This window comes from Epargyreus clarus, unplaced genomic scaffold, assembly GCF_041222505.1.
Source record: "Epargyreus clarus isolate Ecla_fem2 unplaced genomic scaffold, WU_Ecla_fem_2.2 ptg000021l, whole genome shotgun sequence".
Classification (NCBI taxonomy): domain Eukaryota; kingdom Metazoa; phylum Arthropoda; class Insecta; order Lepidoptera; family Hesperiidae; genus Epargyreus; species Epargyreus clarus.
Window position 1 is genome coordinate 6,885,434 of NW_027332228.1, and position 24,820 is coordinate 6,910,253.

The 24,820-nt window shown below is 33.8% G+C and overlaps 2 protein-coding genes and 1 long non-coding RNA gene across 4 annotated transcripts; 2 read left to right on the forward strand and 1 right to left on the reverse strand.

Moving 5' to 3' along the window:
* Positions 1-32: 32 nt before the first annotated feature.
* Positions 33-11,650, reverse strand: LOC140751097 (uncharacterized). The gene is made up of 5 exons (XM_073084944.1): positions 11,147-11,650; positions 9,310-9,431; positions 7,911-8,055; positions 6,796-6,916; positions 33-5,632 (listed from the first exon to the last, which is right to left on the reverse strand). Exons 1-5 carry the CDS (start codon positions 11,346-11,348, stop codon positions 5,128-5,130), a joined length of 1,095 nt encoding a protein of 364 aa, XP_072941045.1. The 5' UTR covers positions 11,349-11,650; the 3' UTR covers positions 33-5,127.
* Positions 11,651-12,661: 1,011 nt separating this feature from the next.
* On the forward strand, positions 12,662-20,874 carry LOC140751153 (uncharacterized). Of its 2 annotated transcripts, none has more exons than XM_073085023.1 (7): positions 12,662-12,875; positions 13,195-13,283; positions 15,205-15,322; positions 15,722-17,050; positions 17,519-17,611; positions 18,523-18,663; positions 19,542-20,874. In XM_073085023.1, the coding sequence occupies exons 1-7, from the start codon at positions 12,768-12,770 to the stop codon at positions 19,695-19,697; spliced, it is 2,034 nt and encodes a 677-aa protein (XP_072941124.1). In that variant the 5' UTR covers positions 12,662-12,767; the 3' UTR covers positions 19,698-20,874. The 2 variants fall into 2 exon arrangements, with proteins under 2 accessions (XP_072941124.1, XP_072941123.1); XM_073085022.1 differs by lacking the exon at positions 18,523-18,663 and adding an exon at positions 18,829-19,291 and having other exon boundaries at positions 19,542-19,702.
* A 1,129-nt stretch (positions 20,875-22,003) lies between these two features.
* On the forward strand, positions 22,004-24,406 carry LOC140750968 (uncharacterized). The gene is made up of 2 exons (XR_012103259.1): positions 22,004-23,353; positions 24,014-24,406. It is a non-coding gene; the product is annotated as an uncharacterized LOC140750968 (long non-coding RNA).
* Positions 24,407-24,820: the final 414 nt, after the last annotated feature.

Consider the following 24,820-nt stretch of genomic DNA (forward strand, 5'->3'; position numbering starts at 1 on the left):
CACCTGGTTTTATTTCGAGCGAAATAAATACATGAATCTCAAAATAACTATATTTATAATAATAACCTGGAATTAACAATTTTACATAACAAAAAAAATACAGTCTTACAAATTTCACGAATTATAAGTACACAGATCGAAAACGAAAATTTAATTTTGAGCAAAAGAAATAAAGACACTTACCAACTTATATCACAATATACAGACATGGGTGCCGTCCGGTGCGGGCGGCAGTGCGGCGAAACAAGGGGTACATAAGGCACTACTCACATTGTCGGAGAACACACTTGACACGAGCTCAGCACGACGGACTGAGAGGATGAGTCGTTATTACAGTTCGGATTACAATTACGATAAGGAATCACGGAACGACTATTTACAATACGGTTAAAACCAGACGTAATTGCATGATATGTAACACAAAGTACACGATGTGCATGTAACGAAGTAATACTACGACGCATCCCCCGGCACCCATGTACTCTGGCCTACCTTACATTATTTCGAAATATACATTGACTATTAGGGACCTATTACATAAACATAATTTCATTTTTCAATACATCATAGTAAACGATAAACGAATTTTGTGCTATACATAAAATTTAAACTACTATTTTACATATCATAGTTACATCTGTAATAGTAACATTCAAGCAAATCCTTTGTCAAACAGGTCCCTAACACCATCATCAGAATTTACAATTTTACAACATTCACAGTATTATAACGTACCAACATAAGACCATAAATAGACTCGATACCGAAATATGTAAAAAAGATAAAGAATTGATTTTACAAAACAATAGAGTCGCACTGATACTGCCACTAAAAAAACACTATGAAATAAGTCAAATATAAATAATTTATTATAGTTAGTATTTTTTTGTGATTTTTGCATCAGGTCGCCATATAATTAACAACGTAATGACAGTATCCTACGGCGTCACACATGACTAGATTGATATAATTAAAAATGCAAATCAAATATAATTTTAATGTCATAATTTAGATAAGTAAATGCCCAGAACTATTATGCATATAAACAAGGATTTGTATGCATACCCCCATAGATTTAATTTACTAATACGCCCTATCTTTGTGTCACATTTTTGAACTTAATACTCTACTACTAAATGAAGTCTGCTAATATTATCGAAATGGCGAATACGTGACAGAAATGACATCGCCATGAGAAGAATTTAAAAATAACTAATCTGTTTATTTTGTCCAAATTTACATCATCTATCACAAATGGGCGCATTAATATTTTGAATCTATGGACATAAAATTAACACTATGCTGATAACGAGAAAACTTTCATTAACAGAGATTAGTAAAAATTATTATATTTCGGTACAAGATATAAAAATTAAGGACAATTTGAACTAAGAAATCATATTTTACACATTTAAGACCATCCACGCCACTGAGCACGCTGCGCCGGCCGCTGCGGCGTAAATAATCATTGATTCTTTAGCACCAAACGTCAAAACTATTAATTAACTTTCTAACTACAAATACAATTTAGCAGATTTATTACAGGGACTATCTAATCGTAATGACTATTAAGACATTTTTATATTAAAGGTTATACATAAACATAAGATTTGCACGTGGTTATAAAGAGTCATTTTATACCATACCATATTTTATGGTTATTTAAAATAAGATTATAATTTAAAAGTAAGTATTAATAACAGATCAATCGTTTTCCATGTTCATCTGTTCAATAAGCCTCTAGAGATTGACAGACTAAATACTAACGACAATAATTATGATGCCATGACATTTGGAATCAGTGATCTAATTAAGATATTAGTAAAATGACTCAAGAATATAATGAGATCGAGTGAAATTTTAGGAATGAAAATTTATTCCGTGTGTCTTACATATGAAAACGACACATCGGTATTAAAATTTTAAATAGATAAATAACTTTGGTTTTTCACACCTGAAAAATGAATAAAACCATGAATCAAACTAAATTATTTCATGTTAGTGAATGTTATAGTTTTAATTTGCTATATTTTCGCGCAAATTTTCCCATACTTAAACTTAAATAATGGAGAACACTTAAAAGTTTTAATAGGTTGTATATGAAGTTAATGTTTTATGTCAACATACACTACTCTATGACAGATAGTGTAAGATAAAAGAATGTTTCTCCTTTCCGTATCCTGAAATTGTGTTACACGATACGATAAGAAGAAACAATTCTTCGGATTGTGGTTACATAGGTTTTCATATTAACATACTAAGCAAAAATTTAGAGAGCATTCATTATTTATTAAAGGTCTTTAAATAATATGTTTCTGTTATTTTGCTTAGGATTTTCATTATAACATAACAGATAAGTATTTTAAAAAAACTTTAACAATCAGCAACAAATAGGCATTTTGTCATCTTGATGTTATGGGGCCACTGCATCTGTAATTTCTTTAAAAAAATACGTTAAAAGTTGACTATCAGAAAAATGTAATTATTAGATTCATCAAAGCAATTATGTTGAGAAATAAAAATGAGGACGAATTAAGGTTAACTTGGCACTTCTGAAGTAATATTAAGGAATGTCAATACACAATGTATATAATGACAGGAGCAAAAGTTAACTGTGCATCACATATCTCCCAAATCCTTTTTTATTACACACATTAACTGATTTTAGTAAAACCTATAATGTTAACAGACGAATTGACAATTGACCATAACATCACACAACCGTTTTTTAACATTATTTATGCAATATTCACATTAACAAAGAAAGACAGCAAGAGTGTTACAAATTTGTACACACAGATGGTTTGCTCTACTTTGTTAGTACTTTGATTTTCGTCATGGTTACAATATTTTCCCGATATTGTTTGAGTGTTTAACGCATATTTATACTTCTAAATCAATTTCATTAACTAAAACAGCACAGAGAGATCTGCGTAACTATATTATTTCATAATTTTAAGCATAAGGACGGATTTCTCAATAAAAAATAAAACAAAATATTTATTCATAAACATGCCCACAAACCGAGAAATGGCATTATTCGATGTTAAATCAAATCAACAAATAGAATTACTTTTCACTATGATCTCATTTTTATTATAAAACATTCTTTATCTAAAACATGTAAATGTCATGTTCCCTTTGAATGCTAAAACGCCTGTAAAGTAGCCATAATCCATACTGCTGCAATAACTAGATGTTGGGCAAAATATTACAGCAAAGCGGTCAATGCCTAAAAATATTAATTAAATTGCATTGATCTGAAACACTTTTTTACAGAAATGCAAAAAATAAAAATGAAACTTCCCACTTTGCCACTTAATTTTAACTAAACAGGCAATGTTGATAATGATAACAATTATACTCCTTCTAGTCTTGCTACAAATATTGAGCAATACATGGTAATTATAAACCCAGAGTGATCGCAGCTATTTTAACGGGCATTCAAATTCGTATAATATGTTACACATAAGCTGCAATGTATTTATGTATCTTCTGTGTTTAAACATATATCATAAACAAAATGCGAGAAGTGAAGATTTAAAAATAAATGTATATAGATGCCAGAAAATAATACTTTTCATAAGTCAGGTAGTCGAGTAGTCCATAACTCAGGCATAACATAAATTTCGTTAAAAGTTTATTACATTTTAATTTGAAAATATGAGATGCGGGCAAGTGAGAAATACATAAACATTAGTCGTCCATCTTTCATGGATAGGTATCCGACATAGACATCCGGTATAGACATCGGCTAAAATAATGTTTGCATAAAAGGTATGCTTGGGCATATCTGGTGGTGGTTTAATTTGCCTGTGCAATATTCTTTTTTTTATAATATAGGAGTAGCAGACGCGCATGCAGTCCGCATCAATCCCAGATAGGATTAGATATTCCTACCTGAGGTCGGCTACAGATGTGCCGCTACTCCTGAGGACTATAGGAAAAGTATGTCTTCCTTACCCTCCCACACCCTTCAACAAAAACACAGCAGAAATAAGTGCCGCCGGTGATGGACCAAATAGGGTTCTACCACCTTCTAAACCATCCATTTTAATACGCCGTGTACTAGTCCCAGGATATTCCACTCTGTAAATACCTTTTGTATTTCAACATAATTATATGACTTATGATGCAGGCGTGCATAACTTTACGAATATCACATAAGCACTCTTTATCAAAGGCTGAAAAGCGGCTTTATTCAGTGCGTGAACCATCAAAACTTAATTGAATTATCTTTCATTTGGCCTTACTAATGACATGTTTATTACATCTGATTTCGTACATTATATCTAATAAGGAAGAATATGTGTTATTATACCAAAGGCAATCGTACCAAACGCATCGGAATAGACTTAACTAATTCATTAGGTTTTATGTTATTATGTGTTAATATTTACATCAATGTTTGTTAATATTTACAAGACTTGGTTTATATTATTATAATATTCATAGAGGACAATTAGTTTTATAATTATAATTATTAGGTATTTAGTGTAATGTTCAAAATCAGTGGCGACGAAATACACAGTATTCTTGGATTCGTTAATATTTTGATTATAAATACAGTTTTCTTATTTTTATAGTATTATAGAGTATTGAAAGTTTTTTGTTAAATGATATTGAGAAGTTATTTCGTCTACACTGCTTGCGTGCTTATTTATCTGCGATGAGTAAGAAATGGAATGTAGAAATAGTATGGAATAGTTATTGAAAAAATATATACTATTTTTTGATCTATTGGATGAATGAATGCAAGGAAGTTTATATGTAAATTTGAATAATTTTATCTCGGCAATTCTGAAACGAAATATAAGCTTAGTGATGAGAAGTTCAGCTCAATGAAATATGTCATGCAAGAAATTGTCGGAAGCCGTTACTCGTTCAATCGGATTTTTATCGAATTGCTCCGGGAACGCATCGATTCGCAGACGGATTTCACGCGAGGTTACATCACCCCGAACGACATAAAAGAAAACAGGTAAGGCAGCAACGCAGTCGAACACGCTAACGCTCACCGAAACTCGATCGACCCCCGGGTCGGAACGTTCACATGGCGCCCGCCACCGCCGCTAGCTAGTAGACGGTGTCGTCGGGGAACAGCAGCAGCGACGGCGCGGCGCGGCCTCAGGAGGCGGCGGGCGCGGGCGCGGGCGCGGCGGGCAGCAGGCTCTCGCGCGACGCGCGCAGGTTGGGCAGCGAGCGCGCCGCGCGCGCCTCGCGCCGCGCCTCCAGCGCCAGCAGCGAGCGGATGTCCGCCTCCAGCGGGTCCACGCTGATGTGGTACACGCCGCTGCGCTCCGCCGGGAACGAGAAGCGGAAGGCGGGCGGCGCGGCGGGCGCGGGCGCGGCGGCGGGCGGCGCGGCGGGCGCGGGCCGCGGGTCGGAGTGGCGGCGCGCGTCGGGCGAGGCGCGCCGGTCCTCGGTGAGCGCGGAGAGGCGGCGGTGCGGGTTGCCGCGGTAGGTCTCGAAGCCGCCGCTCTCGTCCTCCTCGTGGTAGGCGGCGGGCGGCGGCGGCGGCTCGATGTTGGCGACGACCTGGCCGCGCGCGCTGCGCTCGCGCCGCTTGCTGCGCGCCGGAGGTGACCCGGTGATGGGCACCTTCTCGGGGGCGTTTTGTATCAAGAGAATCCTGCAGTTGCAAACGTTTCATCGCTATAATAAATTATATTTCATTTACAATTCTAAGAAGATTGTTAATGATCAAATCCCTGCAATATCCGCTAATACTTATATGTCCAATAGTATTATCCTACACTGATTTTATTAACTATCATTTTATTATTTTATTAAATACATCGACATCTATTAAAAAATATTTTATGCAAAATAAGTTCTCAAAAGAATTCTTTATTACCCTCAAAGATGTAATAACACAACAAATAGATTTCGGAACATATCACACATTGATAATTTACTTTATTAAATATAACAGTTTATTAAAGGAGAGTATTTTAAATTTACTTACTAAATAATAAATACCAGCGCAAATGTGACATACTCAATTCTAATTTACTGTAAAATCGATACGCTGCGCTGTGGATAATGCAACAAATAGATTTACATTATGCGTAAAATATTTTCAATGTTTAAAGTTACATGCCGATTATATACATCAATAAATAAGCTCGTGATTGCAGGAAAACAAAGAAAAATAATTATAATATTGCTTAATTTACACGGAACATTTTCCATTACGCGATAGCAAAATTGCAGTAACGCCTTGAACGACGATAATTAAATACGTCTCTATTGTTGGCTCAAGGTGCCTCAACAAAGTATACACAATAATATTTAGCATGTATTATGGAAGCTGGCGAGACTTATCAACTGACTTACTCACATGAAAAAATCTCTTTGAGATACACACAGATCAAAATATATCACTAAAGTAAATATTTTTCCCTTAGTATTACTTGAATAATAATTCATCATATTACAAGTACTTTCATTACTAGCATTTATTTCCTACTCATAGATTTTCAGTACCAGTTTACATAAGTACAGTATATAGAATACAATTTATAAAAAGGGTCCTACATGTGTCGATTCAGGTCATTAACTACTTGTGTGCCAAATTTCATGTAAATCCAATCGATAGTTTTTGCGTGAAAAAGTAACAGAGATCCATCTATTGATTCAAATTTTGCGTTTATCATAACATTAGATGAAAAATAAAATTATCACCACGAATGGTGAAAAAGCAAACGAACAAAAAACAAACTCACATTCGCATTTATTACATTAGTTGGGATTAGGATATTGGTGCCCAATAAAAATAATAAGTTAAAATACCTGTTATGCGCTCGCCACCGGTTACACAGATGTAAGTACTGTCTGCACTGTATGTACATGAAGACCGCGCCGCCAGTGAAGCCAACTGCTACTACTACTAGTTTTGTCCAAAATGGCCAAGCTGGAAACAAATGTAAATAAATATAAATATACACAATAAACATCATTGTACATTTAATTCAGAAATATGCTAGACAACATGCCCAGGTTGAACCATGAGTCTTGTGTGTGGCCATGCAAAAGGATGACCAGGGGGTTACCAATAAATGTATATATAGGTATAGTCCGCGCCAAACTGCTAGTCCGCTCTGAAGCCGTTGCGAGCAGTTGTAGTCATACAATTTGATATGGCGACACGCTTCATTTCTATATTCAGAGCTGACTAGCAGTTTTACGCGGACTATATATCTTTTTTTTTATACCTTAGCGGTAAGATAGATGTGCCACACCTGTGGAATGTAGTCATCATGCAAATACAACACTATAAATCATCGATTTCACACAGACTTGTTTAGCAATATTGTATATTTTAGAAAAAGCCATTTTTGTTATTGTTATGGCGTAGTATTCTATTTTATTGTAGTGCACGCACGCAGTTGTGACGTCATAGGTCAAAACTGCGGAAGTGCATTCACGTATATTTACGTTTATTTTAAATTTATAAACAGATATGTACATCAAGCTCCATTTACTTTTATTGCATCTTTATAACATAATGTAAACCATGCCATGGTATATAGATATTATCACGAAATAATTAAAATTAGCATCTTAATAAGGAAAATCCGTTTATGTTTATAAATACGTCGTTATTATTATTATAGACTATAGAATAATAACAAAACAAGGTAATTCTTTTCCGGAAAGGATGACAAACAATTGAAAATAAAATAAACCTGCAAGGAAATATAGAAAAATAATTAACTCCTCTAAGATTTCTTAACTAAGAATCAGTAACTTTAACACGTACGAAATCAAGCCCTAAGTTAAATACCTAATATCTTCAATTATTCCACTCCTTTAATCGCTCCGGCGAGAAAGAAATGTGTTACGCGCCATAAAAACATAAAGCGAAAACATTTACATTTATGTAATCTATAAATAACAAAACGTACCTATAAGGCCACGGTTGACCTCCTCGACAGCGCGCTCGATCAACACGAAGAGGGACCACATGACGCACAGCGCCGCCACGCAGTGGAACAGCACCGCGCAGCACAGCCGCCGCCGCTCGAGCCCCGACATCTCCAGCGGCCGCCACTAGAACCAGTCAACTATCTTTTACACCTATACCCATAGATAGGTATAGATATCTCACCGCCTTGTAATTGAAGGAAGCCATTAAATGGCTTCGACGGCTGACAATTCTGTTCGCCATTTAATGTCATGGTGTAATTTACGCGGAACAATGTCCACATGCGCAGTTAAGTACTGTACAAAAACTCGAAATCGAAAAAAAGTGTGGAGATATATCGTTTCATTCGTAAATGATCTAAAACTATTTTTTTTAATATATTTCAAACACGAAAATAGATGACAGTGCCAATTTCAATTGTCAAAACTGGTTACATTTTCTTGTTAGGAGTGAGTAATCTTTACTAATCTATGCATATACCACCATAGAGGTGGTATAGGTATAGATTTATATTATAAGGCTTTGAAGGTACCAGTCAAATTTGAAGTCTTTTTTGTTTTAGACTATTTTGACATACAACATAAATAACAAATCACTGTATTCATGTATGCTTATCTCTGAAACTGCTCTACCCAGTCCTTTTTTGTGATATATATTTAATTCCAGCTTGACAGCATTGATATCCAATTGAACCCGTCATTTCGAAAAGGGCACGAGTCACACATTTTTTAAAAATCACTTTTTGGCGCCATTTTATTTATTGAAGCGTTTTACATATTCCCTGTGAAAAGGGCGCATCTTCATACATAACAAGTCAACTCAAAAGGCACACGAACATTGAAGACTGTTGGAAAATGGCACGAGTCTGTTTGAAAATCAATGAAAAGAAAATGTCTGATTTAAAAAACTAGAAAGATATGTACCAGCAGAGTACCATACTTTCTATACAGAAATTTTTTCATGGCCAACAACTTCAGCAAACAATGAATATCAAGAAACTCAAAATAATTAATTAGTAACAGTTCTTCTTTAAATATTGATTTTGTATGAACATCAGAGAGGTCATTTTGAAAAAGGCATTAGTCCTGAAACTTCAATCAAAAATAACTGTATGATAACTGCTTTTTTTAAATAAATAATAGCCACAAAAGGTATATCTTTCTCTTATTTAACTACTCCTATGTTCAGTTTCTTTACCATTCATAACTTTTTTTTATAATAAACATATTTTTGTTGTTCCTGAAAAGTTTTACTTAATGGACTTGAGTCCTTTTCGAAATGACAGGTTCAATTGTTTTTGGACATCCTGCCATCCTGCTATTCAACCTCACTTGTAAGATAACAAACTTATATAATATTGTATAAAAAATAAAATAAACCTCATTAAATGGCTTAATTTTTGTGTGCATGATGAAATTGAATTTGCATAGTTCACAGGATCTCGTTTCTGATGCTGTTAGCCATTGTTGAAGGCAACTCTGGTGCACATACTTCAGGCTACCTGCAAGATAAAAGACATCCACTGACTTAAAATAATCATGATATAGACAAAACTACAATTGCTATTATGGCTTATTATAATATTTCAATGCTGAACAAACTGAATACAACTGCAAACATGCTCCTACGTGCAAACTAAAACAAAACATGTGACTATAATATAAACAAATGCATGTTTTGAAAAGACACACATACTTCCTAATAAATTCAAAAGAAAAAGCATGTAGACATTTTCAAATATCACATGATTTTATATATTCATACTTCTATTTTAAAAACCTTGTTCTAAACATTATCCTACAATGTTGTTATACCAATATGACATTGACCAAAACATTTGTTTATCACCACACTATCTCAATACTAATCAATTTAATATAGACTGGTTTTCATGACATTTCATAATTATCATCTAAATGCAGTATATTCTAATAATTTCAATCAATGCAAATCTGCTTAGTATGTGAATAAATTACTGAGATATTTATTTAAAATTTACAAATGCATTAATAGTACAATGATGTAATAATTATTATGCTTGTAGTTAAAGTTTTAAATAAGTATCATATTTTATGTGATAATGGTATCTATCTCAAATAAATTAATTAGGTATATTGCCACATGACATGATACATTGACAAAAACAATGCAATTGTTTACAAATTTGGGAATTCTTAACATTATGATATTATGAGGTTTTTTGCAAAGTAATTGTAGAAGTTTATGGTGTCTAAAAAATTTATAGTGTTTCATTTGAAAGAAAAAATCTGTATGCAGTTATATCCTTATATACTGCAGACTGGTTTTAGCAACATTCATATAGATAATTTTATCCAGAGGAAAAACAGAAGAGATAACCAAACTAAAAAAAATGACAAATGACAAAGATAAATAAAACATTACAGTATTTTTATGACTTATTCCACTGTTTCCATTATAAAAACCTTTCCTTGTCAGTAAGGTAAGAACAAAAGCAATTGAGTTACAACATGGTAATATTACCTAAAAAAAGGATCATTGACTCTGGACATGATAATACATAGTACAAATTATAAGATATTCAGTTCTCCATCAAAACATATGGCACTAATAATCTTCCAACCAAATTTAGGGGTGATAGAACCTCTAATGATGTGAGTGCAGGGGCACCAATGTCACACTTATTTTTGCTTAAATGAGTGCTACCAGCTACTGTTTTACAATTTGAAAGTTGTGACAAGGCAGACATAGAAGGCATTTGAGTAGTTTTTAAGGGTATTAACAAATCTGTGGAGCTCCAGCCTTGTTTAGTCTTGAATTCAGATGTCCACAGTCAGTAATAACTTCTTATCAACAGGTGCACTTTATACTTGTTTGTTATTTTATTATTTTATAAGAAAAAAATATTAGTTCTGTAAGTTCATCAATGAATTTGTTAACTAAATATGGATTTTAATGTAAGTGAATAACTTAAGTGTTAGGATAGTGGTGTACTAAATGTTGTTATATATTCTGATATACAAAATGTAAAATACCTAAACATTTAGAACAATATTATTTAATGCTAGACTACTTTCATGTGATGAAACATAATCAGATGTCATGTTAAAACATTTTTTGCACAATACCTTTATTTTGTAACATAGATCTGTTGGACCTTGAAGCAAGTTATCATAAAAGTTTCCCAATCGTGTCAACACTCATAAATTCATGCGATGGTGAATCCTTCAAGCTTACCTGAACAATAACATGGTGCGAGCAAGTGATTATGAGCCTCGCTCTCACAGTGGCAGATGCGACAGATGTCCCCACTGGAGTTGCTGCACGAAGTCTGACTCGACCCGGAGCCCGCTCGTACAGTCTCCCTGCCACATCCTCCGCCCCAGTCCCAACTCTCGATATCAGACGAATTTTTAACGTTTATTTGGTGAACGGGCATAGTGGATACTCCTTATAAACCACTCACAAAAGCTCACGTAACATAATATTATTATTCTTCTTTTACAACCTATTCTGATTAAAATTGTGATTCTTTCCCATGTCAACGTTTGTCAGATTCGTAAACATGTCAATAGTTTCAGTAAGTGGACCTTTTAACATGAATTAAATTATACAATATATTAAAACAATATTAATAGCCACACAATATAAATCAAGTATTAATTACACCAAACAAGAAATGTCGCAAACATCAATAGTTGCTTTCTGACTGCTGAAGTGCTGAGCTGCTGAGTGCTAACTGCACAGATAAAAAATAATAGATAGAACAAGAGATGCAAAACCAAAGATAACCATTTAATATTTAATACCTAAAGCGGACTGACTATACACGAAATGAGTACGCTCTAATAGAGCGGCTCTATGGTAATTTTGTTTGCAGGAAACAATCCATACTTATCAGTAGGTATTTATTGCATTTAACTTTATTCATAGAAACATACCAAACTAATAGGCTACTTGAATCATATTAAAATAATTCACGAAAATGTGTATTTCATATAGTTCTTTGCCTAAGTAATGTAAATATATCGATATTGATTTATAAGAGTAGAAAATACAAATATAGCGATGATTGAAAGAGTTATGGTCCGTTACAAAAAATGTCGTAATCGTAGTTTATCGTAGAGATATTTTTTATTATTTTAAGATAAAATCATAACTTATTATGTGGCCTATGATATCCAAAGAGTATAGTAACCTATATAGTATGATATCATAGTATTATATCATAGTATGATAGAATCAGCACCAAACTGCTAGTCCGCTCTGAAGATGTTGTAAGCAGGTATAGTCATACGACCACAGACCTGTATTTGATAAGACACAATTCATTACTATATTCAGAGCGGACTAGCAGTTTTACGCGGACTATACCAGCGTAAAGTATATACTTTACGCTAATGTCTGACACTCAAGAATACGCCAAGCAAAGAGTATAGTAACCTATTCGCTAAGTACACGCCGAATTTGAATTGATTCTCGCAAGGAGTATAAGTATTCTGTGTTATCGCCTCCACAGAACACCTAAGTATACTTCTTACTCGCCTCACTAAAAACTTATATCTTGCGGAGAAAGGCCCAGCGTAGTAGCAAGTATCGAGTAGGCTATTTACACACTCGTTTAGTTAAATACTACTCGCGTCTGCTCGTCTCGTAACTACATCTAGCAAAATGGTTATAAGTTATAATATAGTCTTTAGTATTCTGTATATCTATGGTCTGAATGGCACCACAGACTAAAGAGTCTGAGAGTACCTTTTATTTCAAAGCTGAGCGAGACGAGACGTAGCACCAGCACGTTTCGTGAAGTGGGTGCACTATTAAATTTTGGAAAGAAATTTTAATATCAAATCCAAATATGAGTGCCCCAGCCGAAATTCAGGCTGAAGTTTGTTCACTTATTTATCAGTTTGTACAAACAGTTGATAAAACGCTCGCGCAGAAGTTTTTGACTAAAACTAAAGCGGTAAGTAACCACGTGTGGTAGACACACGTGTTTGGACAATTTAGATTGAAGTATTATTTTACAACCAATAAGTTTTGCTTTACACACCTTAGTTTTATATAATTGTGTGAATCCAGTTAACAAAAAAGGTTTTTAGACAATACTTTTACTAAAAAATACCACTGATGTGACAATGCCGCCATGCCTCGTTTATACTTTATATTCACCTATAACCATTTTGATACTGAATATTTTTGCTGATATTGAGTGTTCCCATCGATTCGTGATTTAGGTGTTGTTTTAACTGTGTGCCTAGTTATATTCTTGTATTTCATTTCAGCAACCCAGACCGAATGACTTGCCAACACTTATTGACATAGTTTCACAATATAAAAAAATACAAAAAACACAGAAGGGAGCAGTAAAAGCGTAAGTATTCAATTATATATGTATTAATACTAAATATAAAAAATACCACTTATACAGATGTTACCAAATCTATATATCAAGTGCCTTGCACTTTACCAAAACCTTTCTCTAAATACAAGCATTTAAAAGCATATATTTATAGGTTATGGATCTCAGCAAGGTACATAAATAGAGAATTTTAACTACTACTAAAAATTACTACTCAACAATCAGTCCACCAGTCCTTAAATTTGCAAATCTTTTCACATACATTTTTATTTTACACATTGTCTACTGAAGTATGAATGCAAAATATGAAATCAAATAAATATGAAAATAATCTAGTAATAACAATAAATTATTACATTACAAAGATTACATATATTATTATATTTTAGATATATGTGTGTATGTATATATTTGGATATGTATTTATATATGTAGTAAGTATTACAATATTTATGTATTTTGACACCTGCCGCAAATTCTCTCCACTCACCAAGGGTTGACTGGTAGAGAATGCCATCAGGCATTAAGTTTGCCCTGTTGTACCTTAACCGGGCACGATTACGATTCTTACGGCGCCAAAATTTGAATGCGGATCCTTATAGATCTCGACGAGACAAGACGAAAAGTAAGAATATTTTTTTTTGATATCTCGCTTAGTTTTCGAGATATCGATATTTAAAAATCGAAAAATAAAAAAAAAAATATTCTTTTAATGATATATTTCGATAGATTTTTGGAAAAGAAAACGAAAACAAAGAATATTTTTTTTCGATATCTTGCTTAGTTTTCAAGATATTAATAAATACATTATTAAAAATGTTGGAATTTGATTGAAAAATTTTTTTGAAGATATATTTTATCCTTTATTATGATTATCACTATTATTATGATAATAATAATAATAATAAAAAAAAACCTAACCTAACCTAACCTAACCTAACTTAACCTAACCTAACCTAACCTAAACCTAACCTAACCTAACCAATACCAACTCAAATTTCAATCACCTCTAACTTCGTTGTCCCTTGACCGATTTCTAATTATTTTATACCATCGTACTCGTCTCAACGATACCTTTTCGCACATACTACTCCCGTTTCTCTCCGTTTTCTAAATTTTTAAATATAATTTTCTCCGTTTTTCAATTGATATTTTTGGTTTTTCTCATTTTCCTCCGCCGTTTCTTAACGAATTCTCTTCATTTTTCTTCTACCGTATTCTGCACGTCCTCCCCTATCCGGAGATACCAGTCGCACCCGTTTCCGCCGCGCCGTTCCTCGGCAATTTCACTTTTAAAACGCAAAAAATCGAAATTTTCGAATAATTTTTGAGTATCGATATCTCGAAAACTAAGCGAGATATCAAAAAAATTTATTCTTACTTTTCGTCTTGTCTCATCGAAATCTATACGGATCCGCATTCAAATCTTGGCGCCGTAAGAACCGTAATCCCCCCCTTAACCGTGTGTTTGTGTTACAATAAATATATAAATAAATAAATAACAAGGCTTGAGACTTACTAGTTAAAAATATAGTATTTTAGATAACAGACTTATGGTATCAATAAACTAAAAGATTTCCTAAATTAAATAAAAGAAGAAAGCATGTGTTTACTTATATTGATTGATATATGGACATGAAAAACTATACTTCGTTTAATTTGACAAACAAGCTATAAACAAAAATAAGTATTTTTTTGTACACCAGCTCAACAAATGAGCATATCTTATCCCACTACCTACTAATGTTACATTATTATAATCTTATAATGTAATAATATTGTGTAGTATTATGATATTACACAATATAATATCAGTATCACAGAGGGCTTGTAGATTACTAAAATTTTCATTAAAAATAGGGAAATTATTACATATATTATATACTTATCTGTTAGTTATGCTATAACACTAAATATAACAAATTGATTACAGTAATGAAAATGACAAGTCCAAGAAAGCACCGCCACAAGTCAATGGAAAGGGCCCTATTCAGAAAAATAAAAAAGAAGACTCATCTGATTCAGACTCTGATGATGAAGAACCCAAAAAGGTAACCTATAGCATGTACCATCAATTATAATTATTTCATTATCACAAGAAATATGATTATTGTTTATTTCTCTTGGAATATAAATAATTAACACCGAAAATAGATTGAACAAAAAACGGTTTATTGCGCGTTAGTTACAACAGAGTGAAGAAAAAGAGCACAGATAAACATAAAGTAGCAGCGCCGCCAGTGAGCATAAAAGGAACTAAATTATTTTAATAGGGATGTGTTTATTAACTTCCAATAATTTCCCCAATATTACATGATGTATAACTTTATGCAATACATGATATACTGTGATTTTGTATTCTCGTCACTACCTCTGATTAATTACAATTTCAGATTTATACCTTAGATTATGTGATTACCCGACTATACCAAATATTTGCATTCTTTCAGGTAAACACATCTGTGAATAAAAAACCACCTGTTAAGAAAGACGAATCATCTGATGACAGTGATAGCAGTGAAGATAATGCTACTGCAAAGCCAAAGAAACAACCTGTTCAACCCACAAATATCATCAACAAAGCAGCCAAAAAGCAAGAATCATCTGACAGCAGCGATGACGATGAAGCTTCCAAACCTCAACAAAATAATGTTAAAAAACCAGTACAGAAACCTGTCCCCAAGAAAAAAGACTCGTCAGATGATAGTTCAGACAGTGAAGATGAAAAACCTCAACAAAAAACCCCCTTAAAACCCACTCCTAAAGTAGCTGCCCCTAAAAAGAAGGAGTCCTCTTCAGACAGTGACGATAGTAGTGAGGATGAAAAGAAGAAGAAACCTGTACCAAAACCAGCTAATGTTACAGTAGCTCCTAAAAAACAGGAATCATCAGATGACAGTGATGATAGTGATGATGACAAACCCCCTCCGGCTAAAGTGCAAGTTGCTGGTAAAAATGCGGGAAACAAACCTGGACAACCCAAACAAACTCCACAACCTAAAAAACAAGCATCATCATCAGACAGTGATGACAGTGATGATAATACTAAAGCTAAGGCGAAAAAACCAGCTCCCACTCCTGTGAAGCCGAATTCAAAAGCACCTCAGAAACCTCAGGCATCATCAGATGATGATAGTGATGACTCAGATGATAACAAAAAGAAACCTGTTCCTAAGCCTGCTCAAAAATCACAACCTACACCTGCTAAAACACAACCTAAAAAGGCAGCATCCTCATCTGATGACAGCAGTAGTGAGGAAGAAACAAAAGTAACTAAAGCTGCCCCAAAACTACAAGCAGCTGCTGCCAAGCCTGCAGCAATAGCAAATAAAAAGCAGAAATCATCATCAGAGGATAGTGACGATAGTAGTGATGATGAGAAAAAGCCTGCCCAAAAACAATTAAATAAACCAGTTCCTAAAGCAGCTGCTAAGCCTGTAACCAAAAAGGAATCTTCCGATGATAGTGATGATAGCAGTGAGGATGAAAAACCTAAAATAAAAAAAACTGCGAAACCTGCAGTTGTAGCTAAACCCAGTGCGAAAAAGTCATCCTCAGAAGACAGCGATGATAGTAGCGATGAAGACGAAAAACCTAAGAAAGTGCAACAGCCCTCTGCAAAGGCTACCCTCAAACAAGCAGCTAAGAAAGACTCCTCAGAAGAAGACAGCAGTGAAGATGAAGAGCCTAAAAAACAGGCTATTAAGAAACAAGAGTCATCTGATGACAGTGATGACAGTGACGGCCCACCAGCTAAGATGGCCAAAAAACAACAAGAGGTATGGATTAATATTATGAATGGTTTATATTTCATTAACAATGTGTAAAAAAATACTATATTTTTATTTATTTGTCATCTATGTATTATTTCATTATTGTCTATTTACTTGTGACGTTCAATTCAATGTCATAAATTGAAATATAAAAATATTTTCATGGAATACAAAACATTAAATGTCATTTCTCTATTTACAGAACAACAACATTAGTTTCTTTTCACAACATTTAACTTTTTTTTTTCCACAAAAATATTTATTTATTTCAATTTATGACATGGAATTGAATGTCACAAATAAATAAACAATAATGAAATAATACATAGACCAAAAAAATAAATTAAAATAAAGTTTTTCTTTACAGAAATTATAAAATAAGTTATACGGAAAAGTATTACAGATTATATTACAGGTTATGTACAAATATTTTACATTTAAGCGTACTTATATAATCAATATGGTTAATTCCAGGTTGTAGAAAATGGTTTCAAAGGTGGAAAGAAAAGGAAAGCCTCAGATGGAGAACCCACGCCGGCTAAAAAACCATACAGTAATTTTGTAAAGGTATAATATTGATTTTATTGTAATAGCTACCATTATCATCTCAAATCATTATTCATTATTAAGTTTAAGCTTTGCGCTTCATTTAAAGTTCCATTAATCACAATTTTTGTAATTCCAAGCATTTAAGGCCTGGCCACACAACGCGTATTTTAGCGCCGCACTATGACGTTAGCGCTAGAAGTATTTAAGGGAGACATATTTATCTCAGGTTCCAATTTATTCCTCACATTATTGTCTAGGGTTGATTACAGTTGGCCATGGCCAGCACTTACAATCAGAAGGACTGATGTTTTGTTTGCTCCTCCTACATTATAAAAATTAAACATAGTATTGAATTAGATCTGAAATACAACAAGATAATACTTTTTTCTTACAATATTGAATGTAATGTTATTTATTCCATTGCTTAACAGTAGTCTGCCAAGGAAGGGTTATGTTTTTCGCGCGTATCTTGTATGTCTGTCTTCCTTTATTGACTTTCGACCCGACTTATGTTCCAGTAAAATCTGGTGTCCACTTTCATGTAGAGATATTAAGTATGTAGATACATTATTATGTAAGTATAGTATGCACGTGAGTTCGTACAAATCACATTATATACAGATTTCTATTTAAATTATCCTATCCTAAAAAACTAGGAATAACATGTGAAAAATAGAAATGTATATTTTTATTATTGCTTCATTAAGCAATAATGTAATATTTATTAAGAACTTTAATAAAAACCAATGAGTAATATCTTGATATAAGTATATAGCATTGTAAAGAGAACTTAAATAAATCGCGTAGTAATAAACGCTGAAGAATATAAGTTGTTCTTGAACAAATCAAAAGTCGTGCAATATCTAATCGCTTTTAAAATTTTAGTCATGAATATCTCAAATAAATATTTGTGTTTATATTAATTTTAGGGTACAAATGTATCATCAACTCCCAGTGACAAAAATAATGGATCAAATGGATCAAATACAAAAGCTACTCCCTTCAGACGTGTAGTCACTGAGGCAGTAGAAGTGGACCCTAGACTTAAGGACAACTCATTCGATGCGAAGGTAAATGCCCCTAAGATTGAGAAGCCAAGGCAACTCCATGTATCACTTACACCTTTTGATACATAGAAAGTGAATTTCACAGTGGCTCTACATTTCGGGCATTTACTTAGCGACTCGAAAGTTACATAGGGTTGTCTTGGTGCTTAAATTTTATATATCTGTCAGGAGGGCGAGGACGAAGCGGATGGCAACATCGAAAATGAATCGGAGGGAAATAACTCCGGCAGCTGGCAGGATCGCGGACGGGGGGGATTCAACAGGGGTGGATTTAACCGAGGCCGGGGGGGATTTAACGATAGAGGGGGACGGGACGGATTCCGCGGTCGCGGGGGCTTTAATGATAGGGGTGGAAGAGGCGGGCGCGGTGGTCGTGGTGGGTTCGATCGCGGTGGTCGTGGTGGTCGAGGGGGATTCGACCGTGGGGGACGTGGCGGATTCGACCGTGGGGGACGAGGGGGATTTGACCGCGGGGGACGAGGTGGCGACCGCGGAGGCCGTGGAGGCAGAGGTGACCGTCACTCTTGGGGTGGAGATAGGGGAGGCTTCAAAAAGAATTTCAATGACAGACAGAGCTTCGACGGTGGAGATAATTCGAGCAATAAAAAAATAGTTTTTGATTAATCACTAGGTAAGCATCTGAAACCCACATTAATGTATTATGCATATCATGCTCGTTCGGTTATGTAAAGCACAAAAAAGGTGCTTCCTACCAATTTTCTCCTTGCATATAACAAAATTAAGAAATAAATGTACAATACTTAGAAATTTTAACACATACTACTTTAAAATTAAATGATTATAATTTGACATCCTTTTATTTATAGTTACTATTAGTTTATGAAATAAGAAAATATAAATAAAAATGTTTTCTTTTACAGAGTGGAGCTCGTGGATCTTGGGGTGAGCGCGCGAATACAGACTTAAAACACACACGTGGCAAGTCATTCAAACATGAGAAAACAAAGAAAAAGCGGGGCTCGTATCGAGGTGGTGCGATCGATACGGGTGTCCATTCCATTAAGTTCGAGGATTAAAGTTCCAAGAATGAGTGATGAATAGCTTTTTTGCTACTATTTCATGAAAAATCCTTAATTTGCCGAGTACGTAAGCTGAGTTGCGTTTTTATTTTTTTATAAATGGAAGTAATGGAAAGAAATAAGTTCTGTCTATAGAAATAGATCGAATAGATTTTAAGTTCAAATAACATTCATGGCATTTTCATTAGGATTAAGTTAGTGTATAAAATATCCTATTGGTTTTTTTTTTCTTCAATATACCACAACTTTTTAATTTCAAATCTCAAATTCTTAACAAATATGTTTGACTTTAACGATAATTGACAACAATTAATGACATTTTTCAAACGGCGATTTTATTGAATAAAACTTGCTTCGTGTTTCATCACTTTCAGGCAGGATGTAAAACAATATTTTTATAAGACTAGTTTATTATTATTAGTTGAATGAAATCTATGGGTAGTTATATTATAGGTAGAATTACCTAGAATAATGTATTTTTTTGTAATTACTTTATTTTTTTCATTTGTGTATGATTTTATTATAATAATTTCTCATTTGGGCGTAACGTGCATAGTTACGCAAATAAAAGAATATCAGGAGTTTTAAATTATACTATTTAAAATGACAACCAAATTAAGTTTTGACTGTCGCATACATGATGAGTCTTCAGTGACTGTACCGTAATGAACCTTTATGTCCACATTGTAAATTAATTTGTTTGCTTAGTTTAAATTAGTCATGTATATTAAATAATTTCTTTGTTAAGTAAATATATTCAACGTTTCGTTTATGCATATATAATTTTCTGATTTGCTATGATAGACCCTTTTTATAAAAATAAATCCGAAACTTGATGTAAATAATCTAAGTGTAGGTATGTCGTGCCAATTATTTGCGCACATTATTATTTTAAAGTTTACAGCAGTTTGGAATTTCAACTTTGTGGGTTATCTTATTTTGGTTAAGAGTAAGGCACTTAATACGTATATGGATACTAAAGTTTCTGATCACTCAATATAGCGATTGGCGTCGTACATTTTTGTATAGTGTACGTGATCACGTCGTCAACGTTATCACTTGTAACGCTAGTCTAATATTGGAGACTTTATTGTACATAATTACGTAAGTACCTAAGTTGACCGCCTTAATAATTATTATAAAACTAATAAATAAAAATAATGTTTAAACAGGTTTTGCTTGTTTCAGTTTTGTTTTATCCGTCAATTATAGATAAGTAATACTAATCTATGCCGTCAATGTACAATGATAATAAAAAAATACCTACAAACTATTTGGTGATGCTCAGTAATCTGTTGATTCTCATTAAAAAGGATCTCAATCTCATTTTTCCCACATTTTACTGATATCATGACCTACTTGTTAATTTTTACTAAATTCTGTATTATAAGAAAACGTTTAATTGAGGATTTTTTAGGACCCGATTTTTTCGGTAAGGGGAGGTGTGCTTTCGTTACAAAATGTGTAGAGGTGGACAAAGTAACTCAGAACTCCTGCACTATATTTGCATGAAGCCCATTTTAGAAACAACTTTCCTAGTGGTATTGTTTTGGGGGATGGCAAAATAAGCTTTTTCGTATTAATGACCTTTCAAATTAGGTAGTTATAGTATATTATAATTAGGTTCAAAATTAAATAAGTAATTCCAGGCCTTACACTCATACTGTGACGTTCGTACCAGTAAATTTCCATTTATTAAAGTATTTATCATATTACGTTTCAGGTTGACTTAAAAATACTGCCTTCTTGGTCCAATAGTTTCAATATACCTTAAAATAACGATGTAGATGGCTATAGTTTCCTCGCAATCATTGCGTTCAACAGGAGCAAGAAAATAAATAAAACTGATGCATTAAGTTACTATTAGAGGCCGCCTAAACGGTCAACAGAATATAACAATATTGTGCAATATTGCAAATTTTACAATATTATTGAACATTTAGGGTTAATATTGAATGCGCAAAGGTTGAACGAAAGTTTGAGGGAGTCTATTCCACCATATTTTTTATTGTGTAGAACACATTCGTATTGTAGGGACAGTTTTGCGCAATATTTTTAATCAATTAATTTTTTTTACGAAAAATAGGTTATTTACAGAGCACTTCTTAAATGTCAACACATCTACCGCCACTTCACAAGGTGTTTTGTTATGGAGAGCACTATTCTCATATAATAATACTCTATGCTATTCTCCGACTGAACACGAAAACATTGTGCAGTTCGTATTATTATTGTGCAATATAATTGCTCGTTTGGAGTCAGAGCGCCTTTCAATCTTATGGTACATTAAAAGTATTGTACAATATTATTGCAGATTAGCTAGGGACAGCCTTAGAGATACGTAATAATATGTTAAATATTTATAGATATAATCGACAAAAAATCAAATTCTTAAGTAGTTTTAACAACTTAGCAACATTATGATTATGATGGACAGTGGCGCCCATGTGGCGCCCCTGCCACACGCACAAAAATGTTACGGCTCGTACACAAAACTGCGATGTGAATTGGCAACGCGACACGTATTGCTGATATGCGATTTCGTGCGGCAAGTCGTCTCCCAGGGCGACCATTCCTTCGACAACCGACAACAGTATTGAACGTATTTTGAAAACTGTGTCGTGGCGTGGGTCGTAAAAAGAAGTGTGCACTTTTGTTATTGCTTAGGAGATACAGGAAAGAGAAACAAAGATTTTGGGTTCATCCATTTATTACCATTATGAATGCCGATGGGAACCATTTTGATCTAAAATATGAAGCTTTGAAAATCGAAGAAAATTTTGTTTTGATTATTTTAGAATGAGCATATCTTCATTCGAAGTGATAGCCTAGTGGTTAAGAAAATCTGCCTCTCGATCGAGGGCTCCGAGGTTCAAAGCCTAGGCAAGCACCTCTGATTTTTCAAAATTATGTGCGTATTAGAATCAATTATTACTTGCTTAAACGGTGAGGGAACACATCGTGAGGAAACCTGCATAACTGAGAGATTTATAAAAAAAATCTCATGGGAATGTGAAGTCTACCAATAGGCACTTGGCCACCGCGATGGACTATGGCCTAAACCTTCTCATTCTGAGAGGAAACTCATGGCCAGCAGTGGGACAATAATGGGTTGATGATAATGATACGTCTTCCCCTCACACTATCTCAGAGCGATCTTAAAATGGCGTTAACAAGTGCGACGAAACATCGTAGGAATGCGCGATGCGAATCAATTCGCAAGTACTTGCGATACATCGAAGGAATTCGCAGATTCGTACAATGCGATGTCGCATCGCAGTTTTGTGTACGAGCCCTTGGACGCTATAAAAATATAGCACAATATTTATTGTAACATGGCAACATTCATGATTATTTTAGCCGCCAGATGTCAAATAAATATTGATTTGTTTGACTGACATTGACAGTAAAATATCAACAATGAAACTAAGGCTGAAATTATATTCATTAATTTAAAAGTTGTGATCTATTTAATTGTACGTTATATAAAGTGAATTTATTATTGGTGCTATTACAATGAACACCTCAAGAATTATACCTTGCAGAACATTTAAGAATTTTGGTCACAAGCGCCAGCGAATTCCTGGTGTAACTTTACTTTGGCAAGGTTTTCTAACCTTTTCATTTATCGGAATGGGCATTGAATGGAAAAGGTAAGAATTGAGCATAAACTTGTTAGTTTTGGAATAACTCGACTAAACAAAATGTTTGAGTGAATTGAGCAATTTCATAATAAGAGTCTAGACTTATCTGGTGTTGATTACAGATGTCCATGGGTGACAGTAGCCATTTACCATCTGGTGGACTGTATGCCCATTGGCTACATTAATATTGTATAAAAAGTCTGAGGGTTTGAAGTTAATCTGTACCCCCACTGCCATTGAATCAGTATGGTGGAGAACACACCAGGCCTCCCTCAGTTGCGTCAGATATTTATGACCAGCAGTTGGTCTTAAAAAGGGTTGTAGTCTCGGTAGGCTTGCAGTAACTTAACCAAACGAATGCAACATCCCTTGAAATCCGAAATGGCAAATATTCACCAATGTTTTTTGATAAGATTTTTAGTTATGTTGCCATAGAAGTGTGTTCACTGCAATGCTCGTTACTTTAATAATATTTTTTTTTAATAAAACTGGTTCAAACTTTTGTCTTCTTATAATAAATAATAATAAAGTTAACTATATCCATTTTATATGGTCAAATGAATTTGGTAATTCCACACATTTTATGATTGCCTGATTAACAGTCTTACTGTATTCTTACTGTATTGTTATGTAATATTATGTGCAAATGATTGAACATATTATTTACAGAGTCTCTAAATTTATTTTTGGTGCGGAAAGTGAAAATACAGCACCACTTGATCCTATAGAAGAACAAAAATGAAAATAAAGAACCTTATGTTTTAATAGTCTTTATGGAGCAAAACTATAACATCTGTCATCTGATCTAGGTAAGATTTTCATACTTATGATACTGTAAGATAAAGTATATGGCGCTAGATAAATATTGTCAATAACTTATTTCATTCATTGGCAAGGCTCCATGTTTATTTATAAGAATAAGCTTTGTGATTATTAAATAATTGGTCATATTATTTCACTTTTATGATTTCGTCGGTAGATGTTATTAGATCTAAAAAAATGTAAATATTATATAATACAACTAGTTTAGCATGAAAATAAATCAAATATTTTTTATTTGTTTTTCTATCTTTCTTTCTCTCCTCTAATTTAGTTTTTTGTACATGTGGTAATGTCTTAACTATTAGTCTGGCTGCTGGATGAATGACTTTCTGACAGGTCATTTCTGACTGATCTACGTAACTTTAGGTGACTGTCACTACACATATTTTACTTCGAATACATGTATAGTTGCTACTAATTGCTTTAGATCTCTTATATTAAATCCGTAATATTGTTTTATCCCTAAAAGCTATGAAGTCCAATACGATGCATATGAAGGTAGCAATTTGGTAGCAGCTATTGATTAAAAAAAAACCTCTATTCATTTGTGCAGTGTCTTCTCACTGGATACCGGATGGTGACCGGCCATCCTGATGTCAGAATGACCGGTCACCTCAAAAAGTAGTTTATTTTTTTAATCGAAGGTAGCAATTA